Genomic DNA, 12,173 nt, shown 5'->3' on the forward strand with positions numbered 1-12,173 from the left:
GTTTCTTTTGTGCATGATATATTGCATTCCAAGGCTAAGTTCACACCAAGGGATTTTTCGGACGTTGAAAGGACGTCTGTTATTTGCAGGTTGGCACTGATGGACAAAAAAATCTTGTAGTGTGAACTTAGCCCAAATGTGCAATTGATCAAGTATGGAAGAAAACTCAGGTGAAGATTTCTTGCGATAGATGGAACATTTGGGAAGTAATGTTGCTGCATGGTCAGTTCTTTCAAAAGAAAAACTTTAATTGCATCAAGTAGAGAAAAAAAAAAAATCTTATATTTTTTACTTTGTAGACACCCTAATGGTTACACCTGAAAACGTGGGCCCTAAAAAAAAAAATACAGGGATTTTGCACAGTATTATGCAGAACGGTTATAACACTTAGACCATCATTGACTAATCATACCAAATGTGCATTATTTTATGATTTATATATTTTTCTAGTTTTTTATATATATTTGTTCATGTCTGTCATCGCACTTCAGCCCACTGTTTCATTTTCCATTTGCAAATGCCAAACGTTTTTTTTTTTTTTTTCTCAACCATAAAAAGCCACAATGAACAAATGGGTTTAACTATTAGAAAAATCTTACTGCTCGAGTCCGTTTCCTATATGTAAGGCGGCTAAAGCTTTGGCTGTCCAGGCATGATGGGAATTGTAGTTTTGCAACAGCTGGAGGACCGAAGGTTCCTCATCCCTGATCTAAGGTGTAAATACGGTTTAGTAGTAGGAAACACTGACTTAGTACCAGGTTCAATGATTTTGTGCCTCCATGATGACAAGATGATGGGTTGACCTGCAGTCTTGGTCAGTTATGGTAATATGCAAGAACAAAATACGTACCTCATCGCTGATTCACGTCAGTAGAGTACCAACCTTAACACTAGGCTAAGCTAAAACTTGAAATTAAGAGTTTTCAAATTATAATAAAAGAATTTGGAGGGGGAGGGTGGGGAAAAGTCTTGTATATCGGTTGTGACACTGTTTCCAAATGCAAAATTATAGAAAATTTTTCTTTTGCTTTTTATTTTTATTTTTTTCCCTTTTTTTTGGCCATAAAATTTGACCACCTACATTTAAAGAACGCAAATAGGCCTATACAACAGGATTGTATATATTTGTTCAGTTATTTTGACCAAAAAAGTTTAATAAATTTTAAATGTTTACCTGAATTTCTATTGTCTATGGCAACTTTTTTTTTAATAGATTAGGATGTAATTCAACGGCCATTATTTGATACTCAAAACAACGGCCGTGGTTTTAGAATGTTTTAGTGGCCATTGGAACATTATTCTATTTCAGAGATGGCCTTTTTGGGTGTGTCCTTTAAAGGGGTTATCCAGTGCTACCAAAACATGGCCACTTTTCCCCCTCTCTTGTCTCCAGATTGGATGGGGTTTCCAACTCTGTTCCATTGAAGTAAATGGAGCTTAATTGCAAACCACACCTAAACTGGAGGCAAGAGAGGGGGAAAAGTGGCCATGTTTTTGTAGCGCTGGATAACCCCTTTAATTAAAAAGTCCATTAACTTTAATACGAAGGATGGTGAATTCAATGCACTGTGTGTGAACTACTTAAAATAACGTCCGCTGTTTGTAAAAACGGTTGTGAATTAATGATGGGTTTGACAGCCGCTGTGAACAGTGGCCCTTTTCATACATTTTGTAAACCAACGGCCAATGTTAATTATTGCATTATTATGATAGCTGTTATTTTAGATTCAAATGGTGAACATTATTCCACAACATGTGAACATAGTCTTAAAGGAATTGCGTCATCTGTTTAAATTTAAAGTGGTTATTCAGGAATAGAACACTTTTTCTTGCAGAAACAGCCGAGGGGTGTCAGAAGTAATATAAAATAGAATAAAAATTTTTAGTTTTACAACTTTGATGTCTCCTGTAACATGGCTGTAGCCGAATGGACAGCATGAAATGGAGGAGAGCAGAGGCTGATGGCTACCTTGCTGGAGTCCAAAACTATCAGTCCCTGCTCGCCTCCACTACTGAGCCCATAGGATAACACATGCCCACACACCTGATAACTGCACCTTTGATCATGTTCAATGGAAGGAACAGGAAACCTATTCAACGTGACATCACCGGAAGTGAAATAATTAATGAAAGTGTATATAGAATATACAAACCCACAGTTTAAAGTCCCGGACAACGCCTTTAAACTGTTACTTTCATTCCATACCACTTCCTTCCTTTGTTATCCCAGGAAAGAAGCACACGTTTTCCTCATTGCATGCCTCCCATCCCTGTGATCTGCTGTCTACTGCCTGTTAGGCTCAGTTAGTCTCTTGTAACAGCTATATCAGGATGGAATCCAGGAAGTAGAGACGGGGCTTAGCATGTGTAATGTGCAGGAAGGAGCCTGTGCTTTGTACCAGCAATCTGTCTGTTCACAATCTGTGCTCCTACCAATTCAGGTCATTAGACAGGTGGCTGGGCTGGACTTGCAGCTGCATTATGCTCTTGGTATCTAATGTTTTTGCATGTTCATGCATGTCTCTGGGAGAAAGCGGATAGATAACCACTTTAAATACTTCCTTTAAGGGACTTCTCACCAAGATACTCTCCTTTTTAAAGGGGTTATCCAGTGCTACAAAAACATGGCCACTCCCCCCCCCCCCCCCTAATGTTGTCACCAGTTTGGGAGGCGTTTTGAAACTCAGTTCCATTGAAGTAAATGGAGCTTAATTGCAAACTGCACCTGAACCGGAGACAACAGTAGGGGGAAAAGTGGCCATGTTTTTGTAGCGCTGGATAACCCCTTTAAATTAGGGATCTGTCGGGTGCCCTGTTGAAGCTGAACTAGTGGGTACCTAGAGAACGGCTTGCATGAATGTTGTGTGCTATACTCCTTGTGCTCTAAAGTGGAACCTGTGGCCCTCCTGCTGTTACAGAACTACAACCCCCATCATGTCTGGACAAGATAATGCATGATGGAAATTATAGATCTGCAACAGCTGGCGGTCTGCAGATTTCCCTTCCCTGTGGCTTCATAGTAATGTGCCATAGGCATTCTATGTAGTCCTGCCAGTAACGTATGCCACAATTTTCTCTTGTCAGATTCATATGGGACGTCATAGTCCACTGTTATTGCACCCACTAAGTCCGCTTTAATGGCACAGATGACCAGACCCACAGGGCGCCTCATCTCTGGAATTACTTTGGTTTCAGAAATGAAATACAAACATTAAACTTTGCAGAACTGAACATTTCTACACTCATTTACAATATACTATATGTACAAATCAACTATTACAGATTGTTCACACTTATATAATTACAAGATTTTTATTTATTTATTTTTTTTACAATGTGCAGGATACCTTCTTAAACATTAAGGTGCTTTCCAGGAATTTCTGTGCAAATGCACGGTTGGGCCTTAGCACAAGATTAGTACAGGTATAGCAGAGCTCACTTAGGGCCCTAACAGTGTCGAACTGGGGTATCTGGGGCCCACCAATGAAGAACCAGTGAGAAACGACATGTTGGTGCAGGTTCTAAAGCTGGGGGCCCACCGGAGGATTCTCCGGTCCTCCGGTGGGCCAGTCCGACACTGAAGATTATCGTTTGACAAATCGTTATAATAGGCTGGGTTCACACTGCGTTTTTGCAATCCGTTTTTTTTTCATCGGTTTTTGCAAAAAACGGATGAAAAAAACTGATGCATTTGTGTGCAACCGTTTTGATCCGTTTTTCTATTGACTCCCATTGTAAAAAAAAATGGATCAAAACGGATCCGTTTTTTTTAACGGACACAAAAATAGTGTCAGCTACGTTTTTGTGTCCGTCAAAAAAAACGAATCCGTTTTGATCTGATTTTTTTTACAATGGAAGTCAATGGAAAAACGGATCAAAACGGATGCACACAAATGCATCCATTTTTTTCATCCGTTTTTTGCAAAAAACGGATGAAAAAAAACGGATTGCAAAAACGCAGTGTGAACCCAGCCTTATTCAAATTTAAGCGATAATCTTTCTGTGTGTATCCAGGCAACAATCAAATGACTAACAAACATTTGTCTGTATACTAATCCTTTGGTGTATGTACACATCGTTCGTATACTACAGGATACAAACAACCGTAATTACAATGGTAACTAACAACTATTGTTCCATGTATTATGGTGAATGATTTCAGGTCGTTCTCAAAAGCCATCGTTTGCAATTGTTTATCGTTAATACGTGGAAACAAAAAAATTGCTTTGTCTAATAGGACCCTAGTCGTCATGATATCATAATGTTATTCATGGTTTTACAGTGGACTACAGAAATTTCTAATGAGGTCCACAAAGGTGCGCACAATGAAAAGGTGACCACTGCCTCACTCCCTGGCTCTGTCATCCCGCCTCGCTGCAAGAGACAATCAACAATCAGTAAGGTCTGAACACCCCACCCAGACCCCAACCAATGACATGTCAAAAGTTTTTAGTTTTTTTTTGTTTAGTTTTTTAAGTGACAGTGCCCATTTAAACTACAACTTGGCTGTGGAAACTTGCACTTCTTAACAACTCAGACTCGCCACAATTTGGTACTCTAGGGAGCAAGTCTGCGGTGCACACACTATTCAAGAGGTTATCCAGCAGTGGCGTAGATACCATAGAGACAGGGTAGGCAGTTGCTATGGGGCCCGTGCAGGAGGGGTGCCTGGGGGGGGGGGAGAAGGTAAGAGCATGTGTCCTTCTGCTTAACCCCATACGTACTTCAGTGTGTAAGTGACCCAATGTTTACTTACATACTGCAACACAAAAAAGGGTTAACAAGCATAAGACAGAGATCTTTGCTTCACTGCATTGATAACCTCTGACCTCTGTTCTGCAGCTGGCAATCAAAAATTTTTTGCCATGGGGCCCAGTGATTCCTAGCTACGCCCCTGTTATCTGGCACTACAAAAACATGGCCACTTTTCCCCCCTCTTGTCTCCAGATTGGGTGGGGTTTCATACTCAGTTCCATTGAAGTAAATAGAGCTCAATTGCAAACAACACCTGAACTGGAGACAAGAGAGGGGGAAAAGTGGCCATGTTTTTGTAGCGCTGGATAACCCCTTTCAATTCCCCCCAGTGTATCAGTTTTCTAATGCGTACCTTTAAAGGGGGGTTCATACAACGCAATTAAACAAAGTCAGCTCTGCTAGATCTGCATATGACAATGGATATGTTAAAACTGCAGTGAAATATTGGCAGTGGGTTTTTTTTTTGGTTTTTTTAGACGTTTATACTGCATACATATATCAGCATGCTCGGTTCTGAGAGTGATCCATTCTAAGTTGTCATAGTACAGGACCAGTGGTACAGTGTTTTTTCAGTCATTTTTTTTCTCTCCTAAATTAGTGCCATTCCTTCTTTATTCCTCCATAAGGACAGTGTGGGCATCTCCCTTCCATGGCATTGTCATCTGATGGTGACACACAGCCATGCCCACCACACAGCCATCTTCTCAGAAGGAGTCCAAGAGGTGGTAGAGTATAGACTAATGATTGTTGATGGATAGCAAGCTAAATCCGTACAAGACTCAAGGGAAGGTGTCATCACTTTTATGCTGCCCAAAAGTCATTGGGGGAGATTTATCAAACTGGTGTAAAGTAGGATTGTCTCAGTTGCCCCTAGCAACCAATCAGATTCCACCTTTCATTCCTCACAGATTCTTTGAAAAATTAAAGGTGGAATCTGATTGGTTGCTAGGGGCAACAAAGCCGATTCTACTTTACACCAGTTTGATAAATTTCCCCCATTGGGTCTGTCCCCTGTACCTTTCCTCCCACCCCCTGAGCAGCTTTAATTGATAGAGCTGCTTACTCTGTCTGGGTATAAGGAGGGCTCTATTAATCAAGGTTGGCAGCACAGGCAGAAGCCACCAAGCTCCGCCCTCATGACTATTCGTTCAGGCAGCATGAATGGGTAACCTGTAATAGGATACAATATAAAGCCACCAACGTAGAGAAAAATAAGCAGCGTATTATCCCTTACTGAACTGTAGACCAGTTTGCAGACTGTCTCTTCAGTTCTATAAAAGACTGTGAATTGTGCTAGCAGATGGTGCCCCATCACTAAATATTACAGAGCTATAGCCATTAAAGGACTGTCGGACCAGAAATCTCTTCTCCCCCACCATCTGAAGTGATGGGATATGACATTGTACCAAAACAGCGCCAGCATGCGATTTTAACACTAACCAGTTTTCAAACGGTGTGTGTCTCCATACCCCGAACTACATTGTGACCCCCGAATTCACAAATTGATGCACGTCCGGTGTTATATCAAACAAACTTTATTGATGTAGTTCTGGACAGACTCTTCAGGCTTTGAATATGAAGACACAAGATGTTCCTTCATGGATATTTTGCCCCAACATTTTACTACTTTAGTTTTTTGTTTTTTTTTCATGGTAAAAATCAGTAGAGATCACCTAATCACATAGTGAGGACATTGCACTTCTCCAGGGACAACAAGGGTTCAGAACATTACATATTGTACATGAATAATCGTGTCATCGTACCTTGGCCCCTATAGCCTTGTATGATATACAAGGACACCATCACTCCTTTCCATGCTGATTTCCCTACACTTAATACCACATACAAAATGGGATTTTTGGGGGGATGTCTATGACATTGTAAAGGTGTCCAGATTTGGCACTTGAATTTTTTTTACTATTCTTTGTCTTAAAGGGATTGCATGAAAACATTCATGCGAAAGGGTCTGGGGTGCAATACCACATACAGACTGTGAACAAGAGTGGTGCTGTTTCTAGAAGAAACTTTCTATTGCCATACAACCCCTTTAAAAAAATAAACACTTCTTAAAGGCACCCCTGCCTACTTATTTTTGAGGGTGCCCTTCACAGCATGTAGTAAAGTAACTTTTTGCATATATAACAATATATAATTTTGCATTGAGCACTTTGACTCCTTCTTTGGCCTCAGACCTCACTCCTCCTTTGCTTCCTTTACATTCTTTAGTGCTGTCTGACGCTTCTATAAACATGACCACTAATAGCTGAACCATTACATGCGGCCATATTGGATAATGGAGTTGGCTCTACATTCAATGTAAAAATCCTCCCTTTATTGATAATCATAATAATATCAGGTAAGGTTTGTTGCAAGCTACACAGATGATATATACAATCTTTATATACTTTTTCTCAGTATAAGATGAACTGACATCAGTATAAGAACCATTAAAAACTAATTCTACTGCAATGGATTCTGTTCCTTTCCATTCTTCAGGCTGTTGCCTAGCAACGACTCTAATTCCTGTCTGGGTGACCACAAATTCAGAACATGTAGCTAACTGTTCTAAAGTAGTCACAGGAAGTTGAGTCAGCCATACAATACACTCTCCTCTCCATTGTACACAGGGATTTTTTAAGGTCCCTTCCAATAGACAGCGAGAAGCACAAAAATGTATTCCCTTTCAGGATGAAAACATGCATGTATTGTGTAGCCCTTTAAAAAAAGGCATGTGCTTAAAAGTAGAGGTATACACCAATCAACCATAACATTAGAACCACTGACACTAAAGTGGATGACACTGGGCATCTTGAGACAATGGCGCCCGCCAAGGAATATGCAAAGATCGGAGCGATGTGGACTTGGGCCGAATTGTGATGACTGGTCAGAACATTTCCAAAATGGCTCCCACTATGTAGTGGTAGTGTCTACTAAATGTAGTCCAAGGAAGGACAACCGGTGAACCAGTGACAGCCATGGATCAAAGGATCATTGATATGTGTGAGAACCAAAAGTTAATGGGGTTATCCAGCGTTAGAAAAACATGACCACTTTCTTCCAGAGACAACATGACTCTTGTCTCCAGGTCAGATGTGGTTTGCAAGTTCTATTAACTTCAATGGAACAGAGTTAAAAAACCTACACCTAAACTGGAGACAAGAGTGGTGTCGTCTCTGGAAGATAGTGGCCATGTTTTTCTAACGCTGGATAACCCATTTAACTTCAAGTCTGATCTACCAGAAGGGCTTGCTCCCTAGTTCCTGATGGTTATAATAGAAAGGTGCCAGAACCCACAATGCTGTGTATAGGGCCACCTAGCCACAGACTGGTCAGAGTGCCTATGCTGATGAAGGTCTATCACCAAAAGGTCCTACAATGGGCTCATAAGCAACCAAACTGGACCATGGTGCAATGGATCAAGTTGGCCTGGTCTGCTGAATGACATTTCAGTAGAGATGAGTAAACTTCTAGTAAGTTCAAATTCATCTGAACCCAAACTCTCATCATTTGATTACTGGTGGCTGAAGAAGTTGGATGCAGCCCTAGAGAGTCATGCAAAATATGGTTACAGCCTATGGCCTATGGCTGTATCCATATTCTCCAGGCAGTCTTAAGGCTCCAAGCAACTTCTTCAACGGTAATCAAATACAGAGAGTTCGGGTTTGAACGAACCCAAGCATATTTGAAGTTCTCTCATCTCTACATTTCAGTTTACATGTGGGTGCCCATTATGTATGCATGTAGGAAAAAAATCTTTTAGACGCCACTTCTGTGTCTAGGGTGGTGCTCGCAGTAAGAAAAAATTCCAACAGTATTATAAAAGTTAATTCTCGGCACTCACCATCATGCTTCATAATTTTTATTGTAGAAAAAAAGCCCATCAAAAGAATACAACAGCAACAAAAACTTTCGGCGTCCAGCCTTCCTCAACAGTTGAGGAAGGCTTGACGCCGAAACTTTCTGTTGCCGTTGTATTTTTTTGATGGACTTTTTTCTACAATAAAAATAATGAAGCATGATGGTGAGTGCCGAGAATGAACTTTTAGAACATTGTGTATGCACGGCTTACCAGGGTGGTATTGTAATGCTCTAGGAAATGTCCTCCTGAAAACCTTGGATCTTTGCATCATGTACAGTGACACATACCACCTACCTAAACATTATCCTCCCACAATGGCAATGAGATTCCTTAATGGTAGTGCCCCCTTTAGCAGGATAGTGCCCCCTACCACACTGCAAAAATGTTTCAGGTATAAGGAGAACGACAAAGATTTAGAAGGTATTGCCTTGGCCTCCAAATTCCCCAAATCTCATTCCAATCAGCACATCCCAGCTAGAAGAAAAAACAAGTGTGAGCCATGGAGGCCACAACTTATATCTTGGTACCAGATACCACAGGAAGCCTTCAGAGATCTTGTGATGTCCATTCCTTAGCCAGTGACTGCTTAGTATTAGCACATGGATTTAATGGTATGGCGTTGGCAGCATAGCCAGAACTTATATCCAGTATTGAAATCTTGATAGATATTATTCTGGCAGTCTTTCTGGCCAGAGAAATCAGCTACTGAGAATAGGCACTAGGAATTTTTAACTCTGTACATAATATTGACCAATACTTAAGCAACTACGATTCACAGTTGAAGAAAATCTACTTAAAACATGCCCACTGAATGAAATGGGATACCTTAGTTACAGAGATTACTACCCCCATTCTAAGGAGGACAGGCCTTTGATATAACATTCAACAGGAGTAGATATACTGTATGACCAACGGTCTGGTCTGGTGTCTTCTCATCTGTGATGCTGACTCTCCGATCTAGTATGTCCCTGTAGAGGTGGTCAGACGCCTTCCAATATATACCCTATAAAGAGACAAAAGCAAAATTTCATTACATATCTGTATAGGGATAGGAGCACAGTTCTTCTATTATAGAGGTCCATAACCCCTTTGGCCCTTCTCATAGTCACAGAGTTAAAGGTCATCTTGACATCTTTATTGCTCCATTGCATCTAGGATGATAAATGACACAACTTTGCAAATAATCTTGATTAAGAAAAATACCTTATGGTTTATCGCCAACAGTTTTTATGCAGACCAATGTGTCTCCATGGTAACAGACAACAATTCTGTTGTAGTCAGATTCATACAGTCTTAATCTTTTCAGTCTGCCAATATTTGTTAAGATTATAGTCATTTTTGTTCTTTATGTGTTCACCAAATTGTGATAAATTTTATTATAAAAAAATAAAAATGAATAATAATAATTCTGAGCTTTCTGTGCATCATACATCTGTATTTCCGGTAATGGAGCACTAAGCCATTTCACATGTTAATAATAAGCTGTACAGCACTGATCTATAACATTGTACTGTTGTACATGTATTACCTACTTCTATTACAAAATAATAAAAGTCATCCCATACTAACAGATTAATAGGATTAGATTCACGTCCAAGGGATGAAACGGCTGTCATGTGGATCATTAAATCCTCATCATTCTTGCTCTGAGATCCCACATATAATAGGAGCCTACAGTGTATCCTAATATACCAGGACTTAACTACCAAGGTAGCAGACAAAGGAACTGCTATGGGCCCTGTAGATTAGGGGACTGTAAAGCCAAAGATACTGAAAAGAGCCTCATGGTTACTTGTTATGGTCCTAGTAATGCACATATTATCTTGTGATTTAACAAAATAGCAGTAATGCAGACTTAATATTTTGTTAGGGTTACATATCCTCAGTGTGTTAGTAAATTTAAATAAAAGGTATCACTGCATCCAGAAATGTATAAAGTACTTATCCCTTCCTTGCATTTTGGCATTGAACTTGGGTCAGGTGTATGGAGCAGGCTCAGAGACTCCATACTCCATAACGAGGCGCTGACAGCTTCTATTTACAAGGTAACAGTCACCATTAGTGGCCAGGATCAGCTATGACAGTACACTGCAATTAACTAGTATTGCAGTGTACAGTACAAGAGATTCCTGCAGATAGCACTAGGACAGGGGGCTTTACTGTACCTTGTTTTATTATTATTTACTAATTAAATCACGCTTTGACTGGCTGCTCTTTACCTCCTGTCTCCCCCGCGTCACCTTGTAGATTGTAAGCCCTCACGGGCAGGGTCCTCTATCCCTATGCGCCTGCCTTTAACCTTATTCATATAACATGTTTTAATTTTGTAATGTTTTTTTTTTGTTACCCCCTATCACTTGTATAGTGCTCTGGAATCAGGTTTATTGCCAACATTTCCTATGCAGACCAATGTGTCTTCATGGTAACAGACAACAATTCTTTTGTAGTCAGATTCATGCAGTCATACTCTTTTCCATCTGCTGTTTGTTATGACTATACCAAATATATGCTATTCCCCATTCTTATATTACCAGATATTCGTAGATACGCCACTAATATTCGGTGTACTTTGTCCAAAACATTTAACCCCTAATGTGACAGCAGGGCTAAATCAATGGTTTTGCTCTACTTTTTCTGGACAAATTATCACCCATTGAAGACATCATAGAGCTACTGCCATTTAATTCTAGTGATCATCGAAGGAGGTAAAATCCCCACAGATGGGATATCCTATGCTACAACTACCATAATACATTTTATATTATTATTATTATTATTATTATTATTATTATTATTATTATTATTATTATCATTATTATTATTATCATCGTTGTTGTTGTTGTTGTTATTATTATTAGTGGTGGTGGTGGTGGCATTTTTATTAATTATTATTATTAGTGGTGGTGGTGGCGTTTTTATCAATTATTATTATTATTAATAAATATTTACATGTCTGTGTTTCTTTAGATACATTTACAAAATACTTCTTAAAAACAATGATGAAACACAAGTGCTGCAATCCACCCCAGATAGAAATTCCCAGACAATAGTAAGTTGCCAACTGTTCCTAAAGTTAGATAAAGTGTCCTGCTCAGGGTACATACTGTTTTAGTAACACGCTGGACCAACAGTACAACGAAAAGAGAGAATGGAAAGGAATAGGAGAAGGGAAATGGTATGTGCCATGTGTGTGTGGGATTAATGATGGTGTATAATCCTCTCAGCTCTCACTATCATTGTGCTTTATAGGAGGACATAAAAGGCCACAAGGCTTTCACATTATTTTTAAGCAAGACTAAAAACCGCCTAATTAATAGGCAAGTAGTAAAGGGGTACTCTGGCGAAAATATTTTTCAAATGGACTGGTTTCAGAAAGTTATATAGATTTGTAATTTACTTCTGTTTAAAAATATCCAGTCTTCCCATACCTATCAGCTGCTGTATGTCCTGCCGGAAGTGGTGTATTCTTTCCGGTCTGACACAGTGCTCTCTGCTGCCACCTCTGTCCATGTCAGGAACTGTCCAGAGCAGTAACAAATCCTCTCCTCTCCTGCTCGGG

At 39.8% G+C, this 12,173-nt stretch overlaps 1 protein-coding gene across 1 annotated transcript in view; it reads right to left on the minus strand.

Moving 5' to 3' along the window:
* Positions 1 to 8,742: 8,742 nt before the first annotated feature.
* Positions 8,743 to 12,173, minus strand: part of BNIP3 (BCL2 interacting protein 3) — a 32,819-nt gene continuing 29,388 nt past the window's right edge. Inside the window, exon 6 of the mRNA XM_069980067.1 lies at positions 8,743 to 9,617. Within this exon, the coding sequence (XP_069836168.1) occupies positions 9,572 to 9,617 (46 nt within the window). The 3' untranslated portion in view covers positions 8,743 to 9,571. The remainder of the gene's footprint in view (positions 9,618 to 12,173) is intronic.

The sequence above is a fragment of the Dendropsophus ebraccatus genome, chromosome 8, assembly GCF_027789765.1.
Source record: "Dendropsophus ebraccatus isolate aDenEbr1 chromosome 8, aDenEbr1.pat, whole genome shotgun sequence".
Classification (NCBI taxonomy): Eukaryota; Metazoa; Chordata; class Amphibia; order Anura; family Hylidae; genus Dendropsophus; species Dendropsophus ebraccatus.